This window comes from Cherax quadricarinatus, chromosome 83 (assembly GCF_038502225.1).
Source record: "Cherax quadricarinatus isolate ZL_2023a chromosome 83, ASM3850222v1, whole genome shotgun sequence".
In the NCBI taxonomy this organism is placed as follows: domain Eukaryota; kingdom Metazoa; phylum Arthropoda; class Malacostraca; order Decapoda; family Parastacidae; genus Cherax; species Cherax quadricarinatus.
Genome location: NC_091374.1, coordinates 4983004 through 5010401, shown reverse-complemented (window position 1 = coordinate 5010401; position 27398 = coordinate 4983004). Strand labels below are relative to the sequence as shown.

General features: G+C 39.6%; 3 protein-coding genes across 10 annotated transcripts in view; 2 read left to right on the top strand and 1 right to left on the bottom strand.

Moving 5' to 3' along the window:
- The first annotated feature begins 1240 nt into the window (after nucleotides 1-1240).
- Nucleotides 1241-14188, top strand: LOC128702162 (ubiquitin-conjugating enzyme E2 S). Of its 4 annotated transcripts, none has more exons than XM_053796240.2 (6): nucleotides 1260-1399; nucleotides 3866-3992; nucleotides 4213-4360; nucleotides 7463-7653; nucleotides 9128-9256; nucleotides 13304-14188. In XM_053796240.2, exons 3-6 carry the CDS (start codon nucleotides 4258-4260, stop codon nucleotides 13448-13450), a joined length of 570 nt encoding a protein of 189 aa, XP_053652215.1. In that variant the 5' UTR covers nucleotides 1260-1399; nucleotides 3866-3992; nucleotides 4213-4257; the 3' UTR covers nucleotides 13451-14188. The 4 variants fall into 4 exon arrangements, with proteins under 4 accessions (XP_053652214.1, XP_053652215.1, XP_053652212.1 ...); XM_053796241.2 differs by lacking the exon at nucleotides 1260-1399 and adding an exon at nucleotides 1696-1810; XM_053796239.2 differs by lacking the exon at nucleotides 3866-3992 and having other exon boundaries at nucleotides 1241-1399.
- Nucleotides 14189-17811: 3623 nt separating this feature from the next.
- Nucleotides 17812-27398, bottom strand: part of LOC128702160 (uncharacterized) — a 31223-nt gene continuing 21636 nt past the window's right edge. For 4 of the 5 annotated variants that reach the window (XM_053796235.2, XM_053796233.2, XM_053796231.1 and 1 more), the window contains 7 exons: nucleotides 25862-26350; nucleotides 23922-24643; nucleotides 23303-23426; nucleotides 21893-22077; nucleotides 20186-20307; nucleotides 19150-19276; nucleotides 17812-18670 (listed from right to left, as the gene is read on the bottom strand). In XM_053796235.2, the coding sequence (XP_053652210.1) occupies nucleotides 18529-18670; nucleotides 19150-19276; nucleotides 20186-20307; nucleotides 21893-22077; nucleotides 23303-23426; nucleotides 23922-24643; nucleotides 25862-26350 (1911 nt within the window). In that variant the 3' untranslated portion in view covers nucleotides 17812-18528. The remainder of the gene's footprint in view (nucleotides 18671-19149; nucleotides 19277-20185; nucleotides 20308-21892; nucleotides 22078-23302; nucleotides 23427-23921; nucleotides 24644-25861; nucleotides 26351-27398) is intronic. The other variant, XM_053796232.1, reaches the window with a different exon arrangement.
- Nucleotides 22037-27398, top strand: part of LOC128702161 (metaxin-2) — a 38680-nt gene continuing 33318 nt past the window's right edge. The window contains exon 1 of the mRNA XM_070102755.1: nucleotides 22037-22162. The gene's annotated coding sequence lies outside the window, so the exon portion shown is untranslated. The remainder of the gene's footprint in view (nucleotides 22163-27398) is intronic.

Genomic DNA, 27398 nt, shown 5'->3' with positions numbered 1-27398 from the left:
GTGGTAGTGATGGTAGTGGGTAATGGATGGGTGGTAGTGTCAGTGGGTGGTAGTGGTGGTAGTGGGTAATGGATGGGTGGTAGTGTCAGTAAGTGGTAGTGGTGGTAGTGGGTAATGGATGGGTGGTAGTGTCAGTGGGTGGTAGTGGTGGTAGTGGGTAATGGATGGGTGGTAGTGGTGGTAGTGGGTAATGGATGGGTGGTAGTGTCAGTGGGTGGTAGTGGTGGTAGTGGGTAATGGATGGGTGGTAGTGTCAGTGGGTGGTAGTGGTGGTAGTGGGTAATGGATGGGTAGTAGTGTCAGTGGGTGGTAGTGGTGGTAGTGGGTAATGGATGGGTGGTAGTGTCAGTGGGTGGTAGTGGTGGTAGTGGGTAATGGATGGGTGGTAGTGTCAGTGGGTGGTAGTGGTGGTAGTGGGTAATGGATGGGTGGTAGTGTCAGTGGGTGATAGTGGTGGTAGTGGGTAATGGACGGGTGGTAGTGTCAGTGGGTAGTAGTGGTGGTAGTGGGTAATGGATGGGTGGTAGTGTCAGTGGGTGGTAGTGGTGGTAGTGGGTAATGGATGGTTGGTAGTGTCAGTGGGTGGTAGTGGGTAATGGATGGGTGGTAGTGTCAGTGGGTGGTAGTGGGTAATGGATGGGTGGTAGTGTCAGTGGGTGGTAGTGGTGGTAGTGGGTAATGGATGGGTGGTAGTGTCAGTGGGTGATAGTGGTGGTAGTGGGTAATGGACGGGTGGTAGTGTCAGTGGGTAGTAGTGGTGGTAGTGGGTAATGGATGGGTGGTAGTGTCAGTGGGTGGTAGTGGTGGTAGTGGGTAATGGATGGTTGGTAGTGTCAGTGGGTGGTAGTGGGTAATGGATGGGTGGTAGTGTCAGTGGGTGGTAGTGGGTAATGGATGGGTGGTAGTGTCAGTGGGTGGTAGTGGGTAATGGATGGGTGGTAGTGTCAGTGGGTGGTAGTGGGTAATGGATGGGTGGTAGTGTCAGTGGGTGGTAGTAGTGGGTAATGGATGGGTGGTAGTGTCAGTGGGTGGTAGTAGTGGGTAATGGATGGGTGGTAGTGTCAGTGGGTGGTAGTAGTGGGTAATGGATGGGTGGTAGTGTCAGTGGGTGGTAGTAGTGGGTAATGGATGGGTGGTAGTGTCAGTGGGTGGTAGTAGTGGGTAATGGATGGGTGGTAGTGTCAGTGGGTGGTAGTAGTGGGTAATGGGTGGGTGGTAGTGTCAGTGGGTGGTAGTGGGTGCGCGCGTGCGCAGTACACAGGCATCTCATTGGTGGATTTCGAATGTTTGATGGGTGGAGGTGGTGAGTGGAGAACTCCCCCATCACCACCCAGGCTCTCTACACCCTCTCACCTCATTATTCCTCGCTGCCATCCTCAAAATCACCACCATGGCCTCGGTAAGTGCTCGGGTAGGCCTAGAGGAAGCCTCCAGGATAGGCCTGGGAGGCTGAGATAACATCTGCAGAAGCTGAGACATGAAGACACGAGTCACATCCCAGCAGCACCTCACACGCTGCCTCTATTTTCGCTTTACATTGATCTCTTAAGATGTAGTTTGGTACTAACAAGCAGTCAGGTCTAACAACCAGTCTACTTACTGTTGGGGGGGGAGTGAATGGGGGGGTGATAAGTTAATGGGGGGGAGCTAAAATAGGAAAACCCAAGGAACATTCTGAGGCTCAACTCGGGTCATCCTGGAATGACCCCAGATAATTGATCTTTTCCATATATCACCTTTATAGTGAAGGAACAGGTCATTAAGGTTGTAATTAACAATGCTGGTCACAAGGAAGTACTTATGGTCAAAGGTGAGTGTCACAGTTGAGTGACCTATCTTGGTGCTCGAGTTTTTTGACCCCTAAAGATTTCATAGTAATTTTCCTGGACACAGTTTATGAGTTACAGTTGAGACAGTGATTAAGTTTATTTAGGTACACGTATATATAAGTACAATTATTCATGCATAGTGTAAATTACCTAGGATAACCCTCAAAACTGATTTATTTTGGGTCCTTGATTTATTCCCATTGTGGTTCTTGATTTATTCTCATTGCAGTTCTTGATTTATTCTCATGTGCAGTTCTTGATTTATTCCCATTGTGGTTCTTGATTTATTCCCATTGCAGTTCTTGATTTATTCCCATTGCAGTTCTTGATTTATTCTCATTGCGTTTTTTTATTTATTCTCATTGCGGTTCTTGATTTATTCTCATTGCGGTTCTTGATTTATTCCCATTGCAGTTCTTGATTTATTCTTATTGCAGTTCTTGATTTATTCTTATTGCGGTTCTTGATTTATTGTCATTGCGACAATTTCACTGTAATAATCATGTGTCTACTGGTGTTGTTCCCTGTATTGTTATAAACCCATATGGCCCTAAAGTCATCTCTTAGAGGAGAAGCTGGGTTGTAACATGATTTAATTGGTCTTCTGTAATGCTGTTTCATCAATTGTAACTTGGAACTTGCCTAAAATTTAGTCTAGAAAATTTGATGCAATGGAAATAAATCACTTTGACTATTTTTGGGTTATCCTAGGTAATGTACACATGTACTTCTATGTATGATAATCATGCATAGTGTACTTGTACCTCACTAAACTTACTGATCCTATCAATAATTTTTAGGGCTAACCTTGGTTAAGTCATAGAAATATCACTTGTGGCTTATAATGTCTATGTAGTATTTTAGATCTCAATTCTAGGTACATATTACCTGTACTTTTGTACATAGAATAAAGGAGCATTAAAGTAGGTCAGCTGGTCAATGTTAAACAGATCCTACATTCTTACTCATTTTAAACAATCTTAAGTACTCACTTCGGTGATGCTGCGGGACAGTCTTCCACAGTCTGGCAAAACAGGGCTTTCCTATATCCTTTCTAAATATAAATTTATTAAATTTGAATCAATGACTCGAGAGTTCTATCTCGACTATTGTCACCGTCTTTCCCTTTGACACATTCCTGTATTCATTTGTATACTTAATTAAAAAATTAAGCCATATTGCTTGGCTTTTTTGAGTTAGGTTAATATGCCTACTTGATAATCCTAATAAAATCTTCATAACTTCTCATATTTCTGTGTTCCAAAGAGTGCTCGTTCTCTGCTAAAAGTGAACTTATTTATACTGCAAATTTTATTTATAATAATGTTTCTTCACAATATAATGATTTATTTATAATGTATGTTGTAGCTAGAATTACAAACATGTCAGAAAACTCGTATTTTATGGGTATTACTGCATTTTAAATTTTTACGATATTAAGCACCATACGTAATTTTATATAGACATGCATTAGTGATAAATTATAAAAATTAACCTAGGATGACCCAGCAAAATCAGTATGACATTTCTGTTGAATTCCTCATTGTTTGTATTTGGTTTATCCATGTACATATATCCCATTCACTTCTCAAGTATAGTTGCCTTATTCTACCTTAAACCTTCCTTACCTACCTTTACTACGATTGATAGAAAAGGCACAAGAATATTTGACATTCTGTTGATTAGTATGATGGATCAAATTTAAGAACACACTTTTTTGTACATGATATGTATATTATGATTCTCAAGACTTCTTTAATGTTTGGTTAAGTATGATATCACACAGGTGTTGTTTTGATATTGGCAAAGAATTGTCAAAAGATAGTTATCATTACCCATCCAGGGAGGTACTGTATTACTGTCATACCAGTGAAAAGGAGGAAAACTTTACTTGGATTATTAACCCCAAAGGGTTAGTAACCCAGGATAGCCCAGTAAAACAATCAATGTGACTTATTTCCATTGGGGTCCTATTAGGTCCTCCCCAGGATGCGACACAACACTAGATTAACTCCCAGATATCTATTTACTGCTAGGTAACAGGGGCAGTAGGTGTTAGGAGACTAGCCATACGTCCTGCCTTGTAGTGGGGTTCGACCCCACATCCTCTCGGATGTGAGCCAAGCGCACTAACAACTGCGCTACGAGGTACCAAGTCTACAGGTAAATCTTACAACCTTCTACATTTAAATTCCATTTACACTTGGCTTTACTTTCCTAAGCGTTTCTTACTGTTCTCGTTCCTGTAATATTTCTTTTTCAACTTAGGAGGCATGATATGAGATCGGTCCACAGGGGTGGTGATCCTGGAACCATTAACAGAAATGACCTCTGTTTCTCTGATAGTTGTTTCTTACCTTATACTCTGACTTGTTTCTTTCAGACGAGCAACGTGGAAAATCTATCGCCCCAGATATTAAGAGGAGTTATGAAGGAAATGACAGAGCTGGTAAAGGGTCCACCAGAGGGCATCAAAGTTCACATGAATGATGAAGATATAACAGATATCCAGGCAACCATAGCAGGGCCTGGTGAGTGGTAAAATAATATTGAAATTTAAATTCTTTTAATTTTATTAATTTTTTCTTGTCTTGATAAAAATGTTGGTGTACAACACGAAAGGAAAATTGCAATAGCAAGAAAATTATAGGACAGTCTTATTAATAGGTGATAATAATAACTTTTTTTTAACAAGTTGGCCGTCTCCTACCGAGGCAGGGTAGTAGGTAGATAGTAGGTTGGTAGACAGCAACCACCCAGTGAGGTACTACCGTCCTGCCAAGTGAGTGTAAAACGAAAACCTGTAATGTTTTACATGATAGTAGGATTGCTGGTGTCCTTTGTCTGTCTCATAAATATGCAAGATTACAGGTACGTCTTGCTACTTCTACTTACACTTGGGCCACACTACATATACATGTACATATTTATTTATACACACTCATCTGAGTCTTTTTTATTTTCTTTTAATAGTTCTTGTTCTTATTACTTTTCCGTTTACATCCATGGGGAAGTGGAATAAGAATCTTTCCTCTGTAAGCCATGCATGTTGTAAAAGTCAACTAAAATGCCAGGAACAATGGGCTAGTAACCCCTTTTCCTGTAGAGATTACTAAAACGCAGAAGATAATGATAACTATCAGTACTAATTACATAATTTTTTTTAAAATTTAAACAACAGCCCATGTTAAATCAAATAGGAAACCATATAATTATTAATTATGGTATCCAAGAGTTTGGCAAATGAGTGTAGTGGTAATATATGTATGTACTTGTATAATGTACAGTGCTTTACCTATTTTTAATTACCTATTTGAGTTTGCAGAGTGAGCTCTAGTTTATGGTCTATATTATTGTGACTAATGTGATCAGACCCTGATCCACTGTGAGGCCTGCTCATGGACTGGGCCACAGGGGCGTTGACCCCCTGGAATCCCCTCCTGGTATGCCCTTTACTTGCAAACATATTCTCATTTTGGAAACTCGACAGCAAAGACTTGTTCAGAGTACTTTTGTTTCTTCATTTCTACAAGTACATTGATATAACTAATATAGACCTAGTTGACAACATTCACATACTACATAAAACGCTCTGGTTATGTCGAGCATTTTGGGGAACTTGTGTTAATTTTTGTCAACCCTAGATGTAACCCAGATACCTACTTACTGTCAGCTGGCTATCACCCAGATACCTGCTTACTGGTAACTGAACAAGGGCAGCAGGTGTAAGGAAACATGCCCAATGTTGTACCTGAACCTGTGTGTGAGCTGAGGTCACTTGCAATTAAGTCATTCTTGAATATGTAGCGCTAGTGGAGAACCCTCAGATAGTATAAGAGGAAAATTTGAGAAAATATAAAAGAGTGCAAGAAAGGCTAGCACCTGAGTTAGGGGATACAATTGCAACATGCTGCATGTACATGGTATTGTGGGTGATAGATACGGACAAGCTCTATCAGGGATGTAACAAAAACAAGTGGATACAGTTGAAAATTACACACCAGATAAGTCAGTGGCTTTCTGGATATACAGTGGATGGAACCTAGGTACTCAAACTTAATTCATTCCAGAAGGCTATTCAAGTACCGAATGAATTTTTCCCAACCAATTTTCTTTTTTGTTGGCTGTTATCACTAATCTTCTTAGGTCCCAGGGTGACTTACACAAATAATATAAAAAAAACGCCAAAAAATGCGAAGAAACTCAAAATAGTTTACAGCGAAGTTCTGGTAGGTCGTGTATGTTTCGTCGAGTGCTGATCAAGTGGTAGACTACCAAACGAGCGATTTTTTTTTTTACTGAATAAAGCGTTCGAGTACTGAATTGTTTGAGCAGGGAGTTGTTTGAGTACTGAGCTTCCACTGTGTTCTTGGCTATAAAAGTGCTAAAGACATGGAATAAGCTAAGCAGTGACACAGTAGAAATACACTACATGCTAGGAAAAAAAAATGGATTTTTCTTTTTTTTTCAAGTCGGCCGTCTCCCACCGAGGCAGGGTGACCCAAAAAGAAAGAAAATCCCCAAAAAGAAAATACTTTCATCATCATTCAACACTTTCACCTCACTCACACATAATCACTGTTTTTGCAGAGGTGCTCAGAACACCTGTTTAGACATGTTTAGACTAAATTTGCTAGTAGCCTTAAGTGTGTGAGATTTAAAAAGAAATTGTACTGAATGAGAAATGTATTTGTTGTCCATTGCAGGAATTTTTCTGAGCACATTATCACTGGTTCAGTGAAATATGAATTTAACTGGCTTATAGGCAGAAGGAGTGTCCATTAGTAGCAATTGTTCTTTAAATCTAAACAAGATATTGTTTTTCAATGATGAAAACAGATTATTTTGGATTTAACAAAATGTCCCTCAAATCCTAAATTAATTTACCCAGCAGACAGTAACAATACCTGATAATTCTGGACTTGGCAGACTTTGTCCATTGTTCCAGTACAGCTTTTATTAACCCTTTAAACTGTCCAAACGTAGATCTACGTTTTTTCAACATTTGAAAGTATATAAAAAAACAGAGAGCTTCTTTTTCTTTTTTTACATTTGAAAACGTGTGAAAAAACTTTGATCTACATTTTTTTGTTATATTTGAAAATGTTAAAAAACGTAGATCTACTTTTGGAGCACTACGCATGTGAATGCAGATCTGTCTGGACAGTTTAAGGGTTAAACCCAAAATTAGTTAAATCTAGGTTTTATCTGTACTTTTTTAAACTGTTATTCAAATACAGTGGACCCCCGCTTAACGATCGCCTCCCAATGCGACCAATTATGTAAGTGTATTTATGTAAGTGCGTTTGTACGTGTACGTTTGGGGGTCTGAAATGGACTAATCTACTTCACAATATTCCTTATGGGAACAAATTCGGTCAGTACTGGCACCTGAATATACTTCTGGAATGAAAAAATATCATTAACCGGGGGTCCACTGTATTTGTTTATTGTCAGTCTTTATGACTTGATTACATGTAGAATCTTGAAAAAAAAATCAAATTGGTATTATAAACTTTGGCATATTTAGGAAATCTTGACCAAAAACTAGAATATTTTTATTTTGTGTGTTAAGGAATCTGTAAACTTCATACTATATTTCCAAATCCTATAAAATTGCATATTTTTTGCAGCTGGCACACCATATGCTGGAGGAATGTTTCGTGTCAAATTAGCCCTTGGCAAGGACTTTCCAAATGTTCCTCCAAAGGGTTACTTCCTCACCAAGATCTTTCACCCTAATGTTGCATCGAATGGAGAGATCTGTGTTAATACATTAAAGAAAGATTGGAAGGCTGACCTCGGAATTAGACATGTACTTTTGGTAAGTGGGTTCTTTGTGATAAAATATCTCTTGTCTCCAAGAAAAATGTGATTGTAATCTTTTAAGAATTCATATGTATCATTAAGTGTTTTCATTATGATCAATATCTGTGCAAGGTATACCTTGGTTGTATGTCTAGATATATCCAGAATGGCCGTACTACTGCAATCATTCACTTTAAACATAGATATGCCTGGGGCAGAGTGCATAGATGTATTGTCAGTGGCTGCTGTAATGCTATGAAAGATTTGGGTATGCTGAAAATATTGGCAGAATTTTGTTAGGTAAAAACATTGTGGGTTGTCAGTCAGGTTTGTGTAATAGCTTTTACTGTTTGCCTTATTTAATGGCTTTGTCCATTTTCATCAAAAGAAGCTAGTCTGGTGGATTAAATGATGGCTGTTGAGTTAAAAGCAGAACCTGTAGCACTTAAATTGCATTCACTGCAGGCGGGCAGGCAGGAAGGAAGGAAGGAGAGCCCTGGGATTCCCCCACAATTCATAGAATTTAATGTTCTGAGATGTATGTTATGATAATTTATAAAAATTAATCCATCTGAATCATTGAAAACAGTTCATCATCATCGTTGCTCAAAGAAAGAAAAGGGTTAGCTTACCATACCATGAGTTTTTCTACTGGAACCTGGCCTTGGACCAGGCTTAGCAGGTGTTTGCATGGTTAATCAGTCTTGCTGTTGGCCCACTTATCCATTACAGCCTGGTTGATCTGACACTTGGTGGAGGTACTTGTCTGGTTTCCTCTTGAGATTTCTTCACTTATTCCAACAGTGTTTGATATCATCTGGTAAGATGTTAAATAGTCTGGGGCCACAGATGTTTGTATTATGTTCTCATATTTTACCCACCCATATTGTACTTTTGACTGGGTTTACTTTGCACTTCGTCCTATATCTCTTACTTCAGTATATTGTTATAGCAGTGTACTGATTTGGGAATATATCCAGTGAGCAGAAGGTAAGGTAATACAGCTCAAGAAAAAACTAATTTTCTTTAATTCGTTTTATTCTTTCTGAATTTTCGAAATTTACAAACAAAACCCAAATTCATACAGATCTCAAATTTTTACCTTTCCAGGCAAGTGAAATTTTGAATTCTGAAATTCTCTCAAATATATGTTCATATTAAGTGACTATTTTTAGAAAAAAAAAATCAGAATTTTCTTATTGCTGTGCCCCTGAAAATTTCCTAAGTGTCTTTTCCTCAACTCATTTTATTTTCCCTTGTGGTTGCTTGTTAATATTATTCTAGCCATAACAGTGTACCCTAGGTCTGCCTTAAAAAAAAAATCTTGAAAAGTATTCTTTATTCATACAAGTTCAGTATGCTCTTTAACTGAGCTGCAGGGCAGGAAGAGCTACCATCATTGTTAAAGGTTTATAAACACAATCTACTGTACATTTATACAGATTTAGTGCCAACTTTTACTGTATATGTCTGGGTTTTTCTTATTGCAGGTAATAAAGTGTCTGCTGATTGTACCTAATGCTGAGTCTGCCTTAAATGAGGAGGCAGGAAAACTCTTACTTGAGGCCTATGATGATTATGCTGCTAGAGCAAAGATGATAACTGAAATCCATGCACAGGTAAGATTATGTAATACTCTTTGCAGAGTAGTGCTGTATTTTCCATATCTGTTTAGGCTCATTTCATAATGCTACAGCAGCTATTTATTGGCATAGAAAAGTCTAATTCAGTAGATTTTCAAATGATACAATAATTAACACCTTTTTTTTATTTGTATTGAGAATTGGATAATCTAGCAGAGTAAGTTTGTAGACAACTAACCATGGAGGTGCAATACTATTGTCCTGTGTCATGAGTGAAATGTGAACATGCTAAACCTTTGCTGCTTACGGTGGAATGCTCTAATTTTTACTTTCTCATGAGCAAAAGATTATCAGTAAATGTTACACACTTCTGCATTAGTCCAGTGTGTTATACTTTAACCCTTTCAGGGTCCGTGCTGTAGATCTACAGCTTTCCGTTCAGGGTCCAAACCGTAGATCTATGCCATGAGCTCAGCTCACTCTGATAAGCTGTGAGTGGTAAATTTGGGCCTAGATATGAGAGAATACATCTATGTGGTATGTGTGCACTGCATAAAACAAATCCTGCAGCACAGTGTATAATGAGAAAAAACTGAGACCGTGATTTTCGATTAAAACAGCGACTTTGCAGTGTTTTTTCATATGTTTTTTATAGTTGTATTTGCAATTTCTTGGTCTCATTTGATAGAACGGAAGATATATTACAGAAATAGAGATGATTTTGATTGGTTTTAGCACTGGAAATGGGTTGAAACTGAGCTCAAAGTAGCGGAAATGTTAAATTTTTGTCGATGTTCAAGAGTAAACAAATGATCTCACATGTCTAATACACACCATCTGGTGGGTCTAATATACATTCACAAATGTGGTGATGATATTTATACAATTATTACAATATTGCATAACAGTAAATCTTCTTTTTTTTGGTTTGAATAAAAATTCATTGTGAAAAAATCAAAATGAAATTCATTTGTAAAGCCTCAAAAATAGTTTTAAATAGTACCAGATTATTTAATAGAATTCAGTTTTTTCAGGGTTACATGTACGTTAGAAAACAAATAATTTTCACTAAATGCAAATGCCAAATTAGGAAATTATTGGTACCAAAGCATTCAAATATGCTAAAATACATAGATTTTTCCAGGTTAATTTGAGGTATATGTTTAATCATAGAATTGATGAGGGAAAAAAGGTGAGTGGTGCGTTGAGGTATATATGGAGACAAAAAAACATTATCTATGGTTATTTTTTGGGGGGATTTTCTTTCTTTTTGGGCCACTCTGCCTCGGTGGGAGACGGCCGACTTGTTAAAAAAAAAAAAAATTAATATCTATGAGGTATATGCTAAATATCTTGCAGATGTTGAGGGTTGGGTTATAGTTGTGAGTTTCATATTAAGTTATAGTTTATCTTTTATGGAAGATTTATTTTGAAGCCAAAATGCAGGTGGGAATAATATTTCGTATGCCAGGCTACCATTGCTACTGGAAATTATTATTTTATTATTATCACACTGGCCGATTCTCACCAAGGCAGGGTGGCCCGAAAAAGAAAAACTTTCACCATCATTCACTCCATCACTGTCTTGCCAGAAGGGTGCTTTACACTACAGTTTTTAAACTGCAACATTAACACCCCTCCTTCAGAGTGCAGGCACTGTACTTCCCATCTCCAGGACTCAAGTCCGGCCTGCCGGTTTCCCTGAACCCCTTCATAAATGTTACTTTGCTCACACTCCAACAGCGCATCAAGTATTAAAAACCATTTGTCTCCATTCACTCCTATCAAACACGCTCACGCATGCCTGCTGGAAGTCCAAGCCCCTCGCACACAAAACCTCCTTTACCCCCTCCCTCCAACCTTTCCTAGGCCGACCCCTACCCCACCTTCCTTCCACTACAGACTGATACACTCTTGAAGTTATTCTGTTTCGCTCCATTCTCTCCACATGTCCGAACCACCTCAACAACCCTTCCTCAGCCCTCTGGACAACAGTTTTGGTAATCCCTCACCTCCTAACTTCCAAACTACGAATTCTCTGCATTATATTCACACCACACATTGCTCTCAGACATGACATCTCCACTGCCTCCAGCCTTCTCCTCGCTGCAACATTCATCACCCATGCTTCACACCCATATAAGAGCGTTGGTAAAACTATACTCTCATACATACCCCTCTTTGCCTCCAAGGATAAAGTTCTTTGTCTCCACAGACTCCTAAGTGCACCACTCACCCTTTTCCCCTCATCAATTCTATGATTCACCTCATCTTTCATAGACCCATCCGCTGACACGTCCACTCCCAAATATCTGAATACATTCACCTCCTCCATACTCTCTCCCTCCAATCTGATATCCAATCTTTCATCACCTAATCTTTTTGTTATCCTCATAACCTTACTCTTTCCTGTATTCACTTTCAATTTACTTCTTTTGCACACCCTACCAAATTCATCCACCAATCTCTGCAACTTCTCTTCAGAATCTCCCAAGAGCACAGTGTCATCAGCAAAGAGCAACTGTGACAACTCCCACTTTGTGTGATTCTTTATCTTTTAACTCCACGCCTCTTGCCAAGACCCTCGCATTTACTTCTCTTACAACCCCATCTATAAATATATTAAACAACCATGGTGACATCACACATCCTTGTGTAAGGCCTACTTTTACTGGGAAATAATTTCCCTCTTTCCTACATACTCTAACTTGAGCCTCACTATCCTCGTAAAAACTCTTCACTGCTTTCAGTAACCTGCCTCCTACACCATACACCTGCAACATCTGCCACATTGCCCCCCTATCCACCCTGTCATACGCCTTTTCCAAATCCATAAATGCCACAAAGACCTCTTTAGCCTTATCTAAATACTGTTCACTTATATGTTTCACTGTAAACACCTGGTATTATCAGCTAAATTGGAAATTTAGCTAAATTAGTTAGTAACTTTGGTAAATTATTGTATTTTTTGTTAGATTTATATTTATTGCAATTTGATCAGATAAGGTTGATCAGTATTGAGTTTGTTTGTGGCTGCATATCTATGGGCATTAGTCCATTTTCATTTTTGTAACTTAAAATTTAATTTTCCATTCTCTCTCAGTGGGAAACAGCTGTTAGAATATATACACAGCATGTATTAACTTAAACATGTTACATATAGTCTGTTGACCTTTTGTTTTAACACAACAGCCAACTCCCACCAAGGTAGGGTTACCCAAAAAGAGAAAGTTCTTAAACTATCTTGCTAGAAGTGTGTTGACATTACAGTTCAGATCTTCCAGACTGCAACATCCCTACCTCTCCAAGATTGCCGGCACTGTGCTTCCCATCTCCCGGACTCTAGCCTGGCAAATTGGTTTCCATAAATTCCTTCATAAATGTTACTTTCCTCACACACTGACAGCACAAGTCATAACCACTTGCCTCCACACTCTTAGCTAATGCACTCACACAAGCCTGTTGGACATCCTAGTCCCTAGCTCTCAAAATCCATTTTACCTCTTCTCTCCACTTATTTAAATTTTTCAGTGTTAAGATAGCTGCCACTTGCACATTACTACAGGTGCAGGGTTGTTAGTCAAAATGATATATAAAGAAAATGCAAACAGGAATAAGATGTGCATATAAAACAAGAATATTAATGCACCCTAGTCACACTAATAAAGTGTTTTCATTTGGGAAATTAATGAAGGGAAATACTGTAATCGAATATAATTGCATTAACTAGATATACTATGGTGTGTGTGTCTGTAAAGTGCGCACCTTCCTTTTCAAAGATTTCTCCAATAGCACTTACATTAAGGTAGAAACAAATTATAATTTAAAATGGTTTCACAATTACTATTACTTAAGCACTATTAAGACTGACTGGCTGCAGTGACTAACTCCAGATTGTTGATGACCCTGGCTAGTAATCTGGCATTGGCTGGAACTTTATAACAGCAATATTTAAAGTATAATCTATCTCTTCACCTACAACAGGTGACCACTTTTATCAAAAATAATTATGAAACTAATTTGGTAAGGCTTTGAATATCCATCAAATAAATAAAAAATGTGCAAATTTTCCATTTCTTTCAGGGTCCTAAAGTGTGTAAAGGTGAGCCCAGTGGAGAAGGAACAAGTCAAGATGGTCCCCAGGCAAAGAAACATGCTACAGACAAGAAGATCACAGCTGATCGTAAAAAAGTTTTAAAAGATAAAAAAAGAACATTAAAGAGATTATGAATTGAAATTTGTGTGCTACACCTTTGTCACCTTGAAGTTCAAAAATATCTGGATATCTTAATGATATCTCCCTCTATTTATTACTCTGCTTGTCAAGTTTTGTATGGTAGTAGGAGTCCAATAATTTAAATTACTCGCCACATGCCGTACTAAAATACACAAGACTGTACCTTTGTATTTTTATAAATATCTCTGGGTATTTTCATGTGTTTTTCTATCTTAAGAAATTTTTTGCTTTAGCAAGTATTGAAATAAAATTACACCATAGGTCATAGATTTTCAGGTAATTAAATTTATTATTTTAATACTGAGGGCAGACAGTGCATTATTTTAAATCTGGTATTTGGGAGTAATGTAGTCCTTGGCAACATCCCCCCCCCCTTTTGAAAATGTATGACTGAAGGCGTCATATTATATATTTATATAACAATATACTATATCTGATATTCAGATTTATGGCATGAATTAATTGCTGACAATAATATGAAATAGTCTTTCTGTAGGCTAAGTAATAATGAACTTTGTATTTAAACCATGGAATCACTTTTTTATGAATGTATATAGGCACAAGGTTAATTTTAAAATAATCTTGTGCCTTTTTTTTTAGTTTGTGGAGTTTTCCTACTTCCTCCTCTCAAGGGGCATGGTAACTTCAATGATAGTGTATAAATCATTAAAATAATGGGCTTTGGGCGAACGATGCTGCTAAAAGGAATAAATGAAAGTTTTAATTTTAAAGTATGTACTTTTCTTCACACCTTACTAATTTTCTAGTAGAGTTATTGGGAAAGTATGTGTGGGGAAAGTTTATTGGGAGTGACATGTGTTTTGTAATATATAATTGTACGATGTCATGAAAATTTCACATGACATACTTTAAGGTTGCATATCTTAGCTTTGCCACATTTTGCCTGCGGCTCAATAGGCGAGTTTGTCTTCATACAGCCTTGGCTCTATCTAAATTTGATTATGGGGACAGTGTGTTAATCTGCTTCATGAACAGCTCTTCATTCCAAGTTTAGTCATTAATCATCGAAGCAATGTGTGTGTCTGGTGCCTTTTTGAAAGCCTGTGTTTAGTCTTATGTTTCTTCATTATAAAACCGTAGAGATTCGTTTTAAGTTATCTTCTCCGCTTGCATAGTCTTCATGACTGTGTGATGTTCAGAATAATCAGACTAATAAAGCCAACACTTTCAAATGGTCATCTTCCTTGTTTATGTCTTTAATCTTAGCTTTCTGTATAGTTGCTTCTCTATCTGCCACCCTTTTCTGCACACTTGTAGCATGGCTATTATTCACATTACTTCCCACTTTGTTGAAGCTTCCCTTCAAATGCACTACAAGATTTTTGAAGCTTTCACTGTGTGTTTAAATTTGGTTGTGCATCCTCTTCGGCAAACATACACATTGTCTTTTGCTGGTGTTCAGGGCAATGAACTTTCAGAATCTGCACATTTCATGATTCTGAAACTTTTAATCTCTTGCAGAGATCAATCTTTTTCAGACACTTTGGGTAATTATTTTTAGTCGCACAAGATGCATGTGGAAAGGTGTCCAGCACACCTTTGTGAAATTTGTCAGCTCTTGTTTGTTAGACACCTTTTCACTGTACCATATATCAAAGAGCAAATACTGCATTCCAATTTTTTAAATTTTTTTCCAATGCCTGGGTGCACTTACCTTGCCTGCTCTCCTTTCAGAAAGCCCCCGTATTCATTGTGGACACCGACTTTTGATTGAAATTTATTTATGCCAACTTCGACGTTTCTTGTTGACTCTCAAGTTCACCTTTCAGGTTTCTTCCCTTTGCTACTGGCCTTAGCCTTGCAGCACTTTGTGACCATATTAATATCAATGACAGATTTAAAGAATATAAAGTAATATTGTTCAGTGATATAAATAAACAATTATGAAATTACTTAGAACCATTAAAACTACATCTAGTACTGAACATGACTTTCTCCACATCTCTAAAATCAATAACTATGCTGGTGAACATTTTTTGATATAGTAAATTGTACCTACTTGTGTTTCCAACATTTGATGTCTGAAAAAAAAAAAAAGGATGTTGACATAGTTTAGATGGCCTTCTGAACTGCAACATCCAAATATTCAGCCTTTGTACTTCCCACCTCAGAACTCAAGTTCAGCTAACTGGTCTCCCTGAGTCCTTTCATAAACATTAACTTGCTCACACCCCCAACAGCACAGGCCACAAAACCCACATCTACTCGCTCCTCTCTACATACTTTCATAAGCCTGGTTGATGGCCAAGCTTCTACTGTGCTGCTCAGTTCTGGTCACCGTATTACAGAATGGATATAAATGCTCTGGAAAACATAGAGGAGGATGACAAAGATGATCCCATGTATCAGAAATCTTCCCTATGAGGATAGACTGAGGGCCCTGAATCTGCACTCTCTCAAAAGGCGTAGAATTAGGGGGAATATGATAGAGGTGTATAAATGGAAAACGGGAATAAATAAAGGGGATGTAAATAGCGTGCTGAAAATTTCCAGACAAGACAGGACTCGCAGCAATGGTTTCAAGTTGGAAAAATTCAGATTCAGGAAGGATATAGGAAAGCACTGGTTTGGTAATAGTTGTGGATGAGTGGAACAAACTCTCGAGTACAGTTATTCAGGCTAAAACGTGTAGTTTTTTTTTTTTTTTTTTAACAAGTCGGCCGTCTCCCACCGAGGCAGGGTGACCCAAAAAAGAAAGAAAATCCCTAAAAAGAAAATACTTTCATCATCATTCAACACTTTCACCACACACACATTATCACTGTTTTTGCAGAGGTGCTCAGAATACAACAGTTTAGAAGCATATATGTATAAAGATACACAACATATCCCTCCAAACTGCCAATAGGTTAGATAAATACATGAATGGGTCTGAGTTGGACCTGACTAGCTTGTGCTGATGGGTCTGGTGCCATGCTCCTTCCTTGAGTGGAGGTGACCAGACTGGGTGGGTTATTGGGCTAATCCGGGGGGGCCTACTGACCCTGCTCTGCATGGGTCAGTAGGCCTGTTGCAATGTTCCTTCTTTATTATGTTCTTATTCACACTTTTACAACCCCCCAATTCTAACTGGGATTACTTTTTTTTTTTTCCATCCCCCTGGCTTTCTATACCCTCCTAGCCATCCTATTTTGCTCCACCCTCTCGTAAGTGCCCAAACCACCTCAACAACCCCTCCTAAGCCCACACCTTATCTCCATCTCTAAATTCTCTGCATAATACTCACCCTCAGCGTAGCATCACTGCCTCCAGCTTCATCCTTACTGCACCATTTGAAGCCTACTTCGGTACATTTTCCCTTGTCTCCATGGATAAAGCTCTTTGTCAGTACAGATGACTCATTGCACCACCCACTTTTTCCCCACTCTTCTGTGGTTTTAACCTGGACTTATCTTCCCTTGGATCAAACCTGAATTACTCATTTTCCAGGTGCTATGATGCCTATGGGTTCAGTGCTTCCCCCATGATAAATATAAAATATTCTATGGTTTATCTCATCTTTCATACTCGGAAGCGCTTGTGGATCCACCAATAGTGCTTCTGAATCTGGTGATAGTGTGTGTGTGTGGATCCAGAGAGAGTGCATTTCTTCCAATCTCTTAACCACATGTCAAATTTGGAATTCATCAACTGGAAGGTGGGAAGTCTTGATATCTGTTATATATAATTCTGGGGTTGCACTGCCAAGGCTTCCCTTCATTTGCTCACATTGAAATAAGCTTTTAACTGTTATAAAAATTTGATGTTACCATTGGATGTATGTATTTTAGATTATTACGTATCGTGTCAGGTTGGGGAATGTTTCTGGTAGTCCAAATCCTTTATGAGTTTCATTAGCACATCTGGGGACCAATCCATAAACCACATACCAGCTTTTATTGCACCATAAATATATATTACACTGGTGGTGACACAGCTTTGTTTACCTTTGTTTTGTATAAATATAAATACCAGACTGTTGTACATGTAAAGAATGTAATTTCATGCCTATTATAATTTTCAAGAGCTGATGACACACACATGGTGCTGGTCATCTCATCCAGTTGTTGGCCCAGAGGAAAGTTTTTCCATGTATTCAGTTTACTTTACCAAATCCAAAATGTTTTGGAGGCAGCGTATGCCTTAATAGGTTCCCACTGCTGGAATATTTTATTACATATTCACACACGTAGGCTCTTCTGCAACACTGTTGATGTTCCAACAGAATACATTCCAAATTTTTACAATGGTACTTTTCTATTACTGTAAATATTCTCTAACACCCTATGCCTCATAGTAATCCTGCAAAAATTATAAGTAGAGAGCCTTATTGAGGAGATAAATACTAATTGCATCTGTGCAGACATTTTTATTCCTTATCTATAGACCATGTTTATAATTGATGTTATACTCAATATAAATATACGAGGCCACTGAATTAAGTTGGAATAATGGTTTTGAAGGTATTTCATGATGCACAAAACCTTTTGTGTATTATTTAGCACAGTGGCACTGGAGGCTTGATCCTCTGTCCAGGCTTCATCCTCTATGTTGAAACCAAGATGTGCAACATTCAGAAGTAATGATGTGCAGAATCTAGTGAAAATGAATGATTCAGTGTAGTAAAGACATGCAAACTTGAGTAATAAGAATGAATGGCATGAAGATGTAGAGAGCTAAGTAACAGGAATGAATGATGCAGTGTAGTGATGTACAGTTAACAATGAATGAATGATGCAGTGTACTGAAGATGTACATAGTTAAGTAACAATAATGAGTATTAGTACATACTTAAAATGAACTTCCTAGTACAACTATGTTCAAGTTAAAACCTCCATTGGCTTCCTGAAGCTATTATATCCTAACATCCTTGACTACTGGATTTCTAAACCTACCATATATACTAATATTCAGGTTCACTGGGTTGTTAACATGCCATTCTCTTCCTTTGGTTACCTGAGATGTCCTCTGTTATTTACCATAGGCTTGCTTTTTTAAATTTGTTTATATGGGTTTTTGAGGCTACCTTTCCTAGTATTTACTTATATGGACTAAGATAGTGCCTTGAATTCTACCACTGGCTCCCCGAGGCTATTGTGTGTCGAAATTTGTCCACCGTTGACTCGTAGACCTTGAGGTCCTCTTGCCGCATGCGTAAGAGCAGGTCAATGTGTTGCCGTAGGAGCTCAATTTCTTCTCTCGCCATCTCAACTCTGCCAAGATACCAAAAGTCACATTTAATAAAAGGGTTTCAACTCAATGGGATCAACTACCTATCCATAATAAAAAATTTGAATTGCACAAGTTAATCATACATCAGGTGGAAATAGTATGGTAATACCGGCAAACTGTAGGTGAGACTTGTGCAATGATCAAGACATCTCTTAGGAAATGTTTCCTTAATAAATGTCTTGGTCAGTGCATACATGTCTTTCACCCACTATCCATACACTTTGCCAATGTACTAGGACACACACTGTGAATCTGGCACATCTTGAATGTGATACGAGATCAGGAGACTCATTTGTTGTTGAAAAGACATATGCACAATTAAGACATTTATTGTGAAACATTTCATCATGCTTGGCTGCTGTCTGATGAATCCCTACCTTGCAAAAAATTTCCTCAAACATCTTGCACTGCACATTTTATGTACACATTGTCAGTATCACTATACTTGTTCTTCACTCACTTGTTTCTGAGTAGATTCTCAGTGGCTGCATCACCCCATGCCAGGACAGAGGGTCCGTGTCTTCTTCCACTGGTGCTCTCTCCGCTTGGGTGAGGCGACCTGCTCCCACGCCACCCACCATTCTCATCTGTAACAAGATACAAATACAAATTTTTATTCCTTCATGCAGTACACAATGTAGTTCACATGTAATAAAACATTGACAGGTACAAAAGAAAGCCACTCCTGATAAGGAGCAACATGGTATGCTTATGTATTCCCTGGAATGCAGCGGGAGAGATACATGATTATATACACCTGGAAAATCCTAGAGGGACTAGTACCGAACTTGCACACGAAAATCACTCGCTACGAAAGCAAACGACTTGGCAGACGATGCAACATCCCCCCAATGAAAAGCAGGGATGTCACTAGCACGTTAAGAGATCATACAATAAGTGTCAGGGGCCCGAGACTGTTCAACTGTCTCCCAGCATACATAAGGGGGATTACCAACAGACCCCTGGCAGTCTTCAAGCTGGCACTGGACAAGCACCTAAAGTCAGTTCCTGACCAGCCGGGCTGTGGCTCGTACGTTGGTTTGCGTGCAGCCAGCAGTAACAGCCTGGTTGATCAGGCTCTGATCCACCAGGAGGCCTGGTCACAGACCAGGCCACGGGGGCGTTGACCCCCGGAACTCTCTCCAGGTAAACACTGATGATGTGGTGCAACTGGGTACACTCATGTGTGATCATGAGGCATTTAATTCTTTAGGATCTTTCAAGAGGGATGCTACCTCAAAGTGTTTTGATACTGGTGAATGGCTCCAAAGAAATTGGATTTTTCCCTTTTTTGAATTGAAACTTATTTGCCTCCCATTTCCCAGGTGCTGTATAACTAATGCGAGTTTAGTACTTCTCTATTAATAATAATAATCCAAGGAGTTGCAGTTACTCTCCCCTTTCTCAGATCAAATCTGATTACCTCCTATACCACAGGCGCTATATGATTCATAAGTCTAACACTTGCCCATGATTATAATAATGAATAATGTTACCTGTACAGGGAGCAGCCTCTAGAGCCCGTCGTTCTAGACAGCGCTCCATGATGGCTGATCTCTGGTGCTCCTCTCGTAGCCTCGCCTCTGCCTCCAGCATCTTCCCACTCAGCTCTGTCAGTCTGTGAAGTCATGTGTGACAATAATTAGGCTGAATATACAGGGCTACATGTACAATACTGTACTAACATGATAGTGATGTGGAGACTGATGCAGCAATATGCTAATACAATAATAGTGATTCAAAAAGACTCGAGCTTCAGTAAAGGTCCCTGATGCCTCTCCACCTTACAAGAATGTACTTTAGATCTTTTCTGTACATTTGATGAAGTTCAACTCCACAAACTCTGATGATGATACCTTTCGCACTCCCCTCAGCCCTTTCTAGCTCAGTCTCTTGCTGCCCTTTACCCTTTCACCATCCACTGCCCCGCTGTTATTCGTAACCTATTCCTCATCCATCTCCCTTTTGCCACCTGATGCCCTCGCTTCCTTCCTGCCCTGCAGCGCTGTATAGCCCTTGTGGCTTAGCGCTTCTTTTTGATTATAATAATAATAATAATGATGAAGTTCAATCCTGAGCAAAATATCGTCGAAAATAAAGGCTTGTTCTGCATTACATTTCTTTATACCTGCTGGAGCTGTATAGCCCTTGTGGCTTAGCGCTTCTTTTTTATTATAATAATATACCTGCTGGAAGGGCATACGAGCTACTAACACTTGGGTGAGTACAAATAGGGAGCGCGTCTGTCTTGCGTTCAGCAGACGGAAGATCAAGCCTCCATTACGTCTTGCGCTGAATGTCCCATGTGAGTTTAGCGCTAAACGTGTATTATTTAAACAAAAAAAAGAGCTACTGAACCTATAATGATTTTTTTTATATTCTCGCCTTACTGTAGTCTCCAGGTTCAGGTTCCAGAGGCGTCGCTAGAGTTGGTGTCACCCGGGGCGAAATCTCCGGTGTCGCCCCCATAATATTCAAGGGTGGGGGATAAACTAGTTATGTCACTACTACATGACCAGTGACTAATGTTTAGCAATGAGAACGTTTACGGACCATAAACTGAACAGGAGAATACTTCTCAACTTTATTAATGATAAAATAAATCGTAGTAATATTGAGGAAACAAACTCAAATACCAATTTGAGTACAGGCAACAGATCTTACATTTATTCATCTTCAGCAATCCCCCTCCTCAAAAAAAAAAAAACTTAAAAAATAAAGAAAAACATTGCAATATCAGAGAAACACTAGTTCCGATTTCACCTTGAGTACAGGTAACATCTCAGTGAATCTGATCTTACATTTCCCTGCCTTCATCTTATAATGGAATATGACAAAAAAAAAAATACTGTGTGATAAAGTATGACAGGAAAAAACACCGTGTGATGAAGTGACAAAAACCATTATGTGAGTATGACAGGAAAATTCTGTGATGGAATATGACAGGAAAAACTATGCTGTAAGTGTGTTACGTACACTGATTTTACTTTTTGTAAAATGTTTTATAAATTAAGGTAGCCAAATAAAAAACTTGCAAGATACATTTATAGGATGAATTTATGCCTGAAGTCCTGTTGACTCATAATCTATATCCCTTTTTACTTACCTATGTTGCTCTTTAGTTCCTATTTTACTTTTTAAAATTAGCACTGATAAAGCTTGAAATTCAATGGCTTACCTAGTGGGTGAATTTACTGACTCACCTGGAATTGAGGAGGTGGACGAGTTGCCTAAGTTTGTCCACTTCGACGTGGGCAGCCTGAGCAAGGACCTGGTATTGGCATCCGCCATTACCACCAGCAGCAGCACCACCTGCCAGGCTGGAGCCACACCAGCGCCTCGATCCCTCGTCACACACCTCGTCTGAGTCACACACGTCCTGCCGACACTAGTGACGAGAGAAATCTCATGAGTATCAAAAAGACTGCAGTATGTCTCCTAGCACTTTCTAAGCAAGTCCATCTCACACTCAGGTATCTGTATTACTCACTCTTAAAGCTACCCTTAGTATTAGCTTCAATTATGTTATGCATAACTGAAGTTTGATCCACAGGCCTGCAGCTATGGCCAAACCAGTGCTTGTCTATATCCTTTCTAAATCTCATTTTATTCACTTTTAATCCACCGTTTCGAGTTCTATCTGGGTTACATATTTTCAGTAATAAAGTTGGTAGAATTACCGACAATATGTAAAGTAAAAGGACACAAGTGCAACTAATGTGACATTTTATGACTCAAGAAATCGTAATGACGGGCTGGAGTTTTGAGACTATGACCGCGGGTTCAATCCCGGCTGGGGGTATGGTTTGGTGACATTTTATAGTTGCGCTTGTGTCCTTTTACTTTACATATTTTCAGTACCCTATTTATACCTCTCTTTCATTTCTACATCTGATTCACATCTCATTAAGGACTGTTCTTTTCTAACTGGATACTAAGGTGCATTTGCCTTAACACTTCTTGCTTCTCTGACTGATTTTTCAACTGTCTTCTTACATCATTTGTACTAGTTTGCTCCTGATCGTCCAGTTCTTCTGAAGTTAACTCAGCATTTACCTCCATTTCTTGACAGTAAAGCCACATTATTTCCAATGTAATTTTAATTATGAATTAAAATTACATTTTTTTCCAATGTAATTTTAATTATGAATTAAAATTATACATATCTCTTGTTGCTTGCACACTCCCCTTTATTTATACATTCATCAGTGCTCTGCACTGATGAATCTATAAATAAAGCATCAAGGAGATTGTAATATAATACAGTACAATAGCAGCTAATGAAGTACTCTACTGTTCTCTACTTCTACATCTGTTCATTTTTTCCCTTTTAGGTGGGTGTCTTGCTACCAGTGAAGGGCTCTTGATCCAAGGAATTACAGCTGTCCTCCCCTTCCTTGCAGCAAACCTGGTTACCTCCCATTCCCTAGGGGTTTAGTGCTTCTCCATGATATAACAATCTTCCCCACACTTGTCGGCATAACCCATACATTGTCTACACTCACTACACTTATCCACATTATCCCGACATCATATTTGTCTACACTACCACGACACTTGTCCACACTGCCACGACATTTGTCCACAGTGCCCCAATTTCCCTGTAGACGCACCTGGTCCCTGCGTGTGTCCCTGACGGAGTGGCGGTAGAAGCTTCCTCTCTGTCCCACACTGGCAGACCTCCTGAGGCTGCCACCACTACCCAGGGAGCGTCTGCCTGGCGACCTGTCCAGGCTGCTGTGGCAGGAGACCACGAAAGATATTGTAGTCCTTGTGTATAACAAACACACTAGGTCATCAGTACCACACTAGCTTAAACACTCTTCAAGGGAGGATTGAAGCTGGTGATGGGCTCGATACATGTATACAGAATTGGAGTTCACCTCCCTTTTTCTCGAATCAAACTTAATTACCTACCATTTCCCAGGAGCTATATGGTTCGTACAGGTTTAACAATTCCCTATGAATATGATTAGAATTAATAATAATAATCTGAGACTTGTGGATCTATTTATTACTGATTTCAGTGGTGTGGGGGGATTAAGTTCAAAACATACCAGTGTTTCATTTAATAATAATAATAGGTGTGTACTCACCTATTTGTGGTTGCAGGAGTCGATTCGTAGCTCCTGGCCCCGCCTCTTCGCTGTTGTAGTACGGTATTGTATAGGCATGCCAAATTGTTAAAATACCGTGGCTGAAAATATTCACAACTAACTCAAATTGACTTACTTCTCTCTCATTATGAGGTCAATGGGCTCCAGCTTAAGTATTTCCTGAATCTTGAGTTCCATGTCGTTGATCTTGGTGGAGAGAACTCCCACCGTCGGTGTCTGGAAGGTAGCTGCTCGGGACCCCACCTCTGGCGACTTGTTCCCGTTCTCTATGTCTAATTTCTCGGTGTCTTTGGAGTCCCTGAATAAACTGAAGGAACTCTTCCTTGTGTGTTTCGAGTCCCTCTTGTGTTTGCCCGCTGCACTTCGTAGAGGCTTGAAGTTCCAGGATTTTCTCTCCTTGTGTGACAGGTCACTTGCTGAGCTGGCAACACTTTTAGGCCTGTCGTCGCTCACTCTCGTGGGACTCTCCAGTGGCGAACAATTATTGTTATTGTTATTATTATTATTGCAGTTATCTTTGAAAGTGGAGTAACTCCTTTGCACTCTTATACTTTTGGGAGAATCTGGCATCCTGATGTCCGAGATAAACTTGCCGCAGCTCTCGTTATTGAACATCGTTGCTTCACCGTCCTTATCCACAGCAGCCAGGCGATTTTGTTCGTAGTTCTGCACGAATTCAGAGTCCCAGTTAAAGACGTTTTTGGTGCTTCTGCTCCTGCCACTGCCGCTACTGCCCAGGTGCCTGCGAGCAGCAATGCCGCCAGGGGCTACCCGCACACTGCTCCGGGGCGTAGCCAGCAAGGGACTTCGCGCGCATGACAGCAGATAATTCTCCTCCTGAAAAGGTCAACGAACTAGATCAATATATCGGTACCAAGCATCATATACGCAATGCAATTACAAACTGGTAATTACAACTAGGTAAACACATACAGGATATAACTTAGGGCATTTTTTCAGTAGATGTAGCTCAGAACAGTTAGCTTCCACACAAGTACCTACTTATATTGCCAAGTGGGAAGGGCACCACAGGTGCAAAGGAAACTTGAAATTCAGTAAATGGGAGGTAATCAGGTTCAGTTCCTTGGATCAAGAGTCCTTCATCAGCAATGCACCCCTTTCAAGGGACACGGTGAAAAACTGAGGCGAAGAATGGACAGTAAATTATAAATGCGAGGGGGTGAAATTACCGCATCCATGCTGTGAATCACACAAGATGAATCATCAAAGGTGCCTTGAAACTTGTTCTGAATAATGTACTGTGGGGAGACCCCAGAATGAGACAGGGAGGAAAGGGAAGAATAAGGGAAATGATGAAGAGATGTAATGTATGAGGGAACGAGGTATTTTTGTATTAATCAAAACTGAATACACCCGAAGTGCCCGGCTATCCTACTGTTTGTGAAAGATATTGTGGTAAGAAAAGCTAACTATGCTAAACGCTTAGTAGTGTATAGTGGCAGACTTGTTTTATTAAATAAAACTGGGTACATCAGCTAGGTGCTGCTGCCCTTCTACATGTCAGTTACATAGTGATTACAATAGTTAGCCATGTTTCCCTGTCATATTTCATCATAGGATTGCTTTTTGTACACCAGGTAATAAAATATGTCAATGTAATATTATTATTATAATCAAAGGGGAAGCTCTAAACCCGGAGGATTATACAACGCCTAGGGGGGGATGTGGAAGGCATTCAGGCTTAATTTGGGGAACTGGAGCACAGATCCAATTCCCTAAATCAAGAGCCCCTCACCAACATCACGGAACCTTTCCTTGAGGGGTCAATGTAATAGAGAGGAGGTAGGGTCAGAGAGATGTATGGAGGATATTAAGTGGAAAGGTGTCAGGTCAAGCCTTCTCAACTGATATGTTAATAAGGGAATACGCAAAACTTTACAATTAATATAGGGACACTCACATGGAATAATGAATGAGCAAGGAATACATAGTATTTGGGAGGGATCAGACTTTACCTCGCCCTTCCCACATATACACATAATATCCGTCACATTACAATGACGCAGAGAATTAAAACCGGTGTCACCAGAGTACCTTGAGTGCCTGGACGAGCTGAGCGTAGTGCTGGCATAGTATAGCCAGAGTAGCCACATCAGCGCCCCTCTGAGCCCCGCTCGTCATCCTTTTCGGCGGCGGAGCCTTCCTTGCACGACCCTTCGTCGTCGACGTCACGATATCTGGGGCTTCAGGAGTTCTGGTAAGCTCTGACGCAGACGAAGAAGACGAGCGCTCCAGCTTCACCACCTGCGAGAGCACCTCCACGATCGACCTCTTGCCGTTTACCTCAGGGATCTTGATGGCCTCCGTCAGGTCCACATCATGAGGGGTCTCCATGCCGTCAGCGTTAGAACTCCGCGATGCACACTTGGGTACCCTATCGCTCTCCGTCTCGCTGTCGCAGCCGCCGCAAGGACCTTCGTCGGTGTCGTCAGCGTGATCACTATTGTTACTGACGTACTTGGCGTTGCTACTGGCACTGGTATTACTGGGTTGTCTCTCCACCATCATCGAGTCGTAATCTTTCTGCAACACCAGAATGTTATGTGATCTACAATAGAAGTCAAACTTCTTAGTGTAACCTAACCCTCATTTCTCTATCACTGTTTTCTATATTGTATTAGTAATAGTATTATATTTTATTATTATTAATCTGTATTTAAATTTCATATAATATAAGCTCAAGAAACTTCGAACTAATGAAAAGCGACGAGTATACAATATTTTTTTTACATTATATGGTATTCAAAACTGATTAAGACAGTCCAAAAGGGCAGAGAGCAAGGCAAACCAGTCAAATGAAGCCTAAACGAGGGACCCAAAATCCAGAGCTCAAACCTACAGACATACAGATGGATACACGTACCATTCGAGGCTGCCATATGGTGACCAGTGTGAAATGGGTAAAAAACTATGAAAGACCGTGAGACAAAAATATTCCAAGAAACGTTTATAGTGCTCAAGCATGAATAGCCCTTAATATACCCATTTACATAACATTTGTACATAATATTTATCCTTCTAGGAAGATTTACGAGGTTACACAAAGTAGAAAATAACCGTAGGAATTATTAATACAGTTTTAGGACCTAAATAGGTAGGAATAGGTCTATTATAGTAGTATTAGATAGCCAGTGTTTTCAAATTCGAATGAAGTCAGTTAAGAGACGCTAGGTAACTCAAAGGTCACAGAGATAAGAAGTGACGCAGAACACCAGCATAAACTCGCTTGGATTGGGGAACCACGAGATTAACGGAGCTTCCCCTAGTACAGTGGTGTACTACTATATCCTGACGAGCCCTGAGGACTAGACACAAGTTCCTGATAGCATACTTGACCAATCTTTCTGGTAGAACTGAGTTGAACGTTCGCGGGTTATCGAGGTGGACGGAGAAACACCGAAGTTCTCCACCTGAAGTACTAAGAGTAAGAACGCATATTACTCCGTCATTTCAAGATGACTTCGCCGTTTTACAGTTAGGAATTACACAACATCGTAGTTACGTGGATTTTTCTTGCACAAGGCACTGGCGTGCCCGAGTTAGTATCCCGGGATGTCTGTGTCAACAGTTT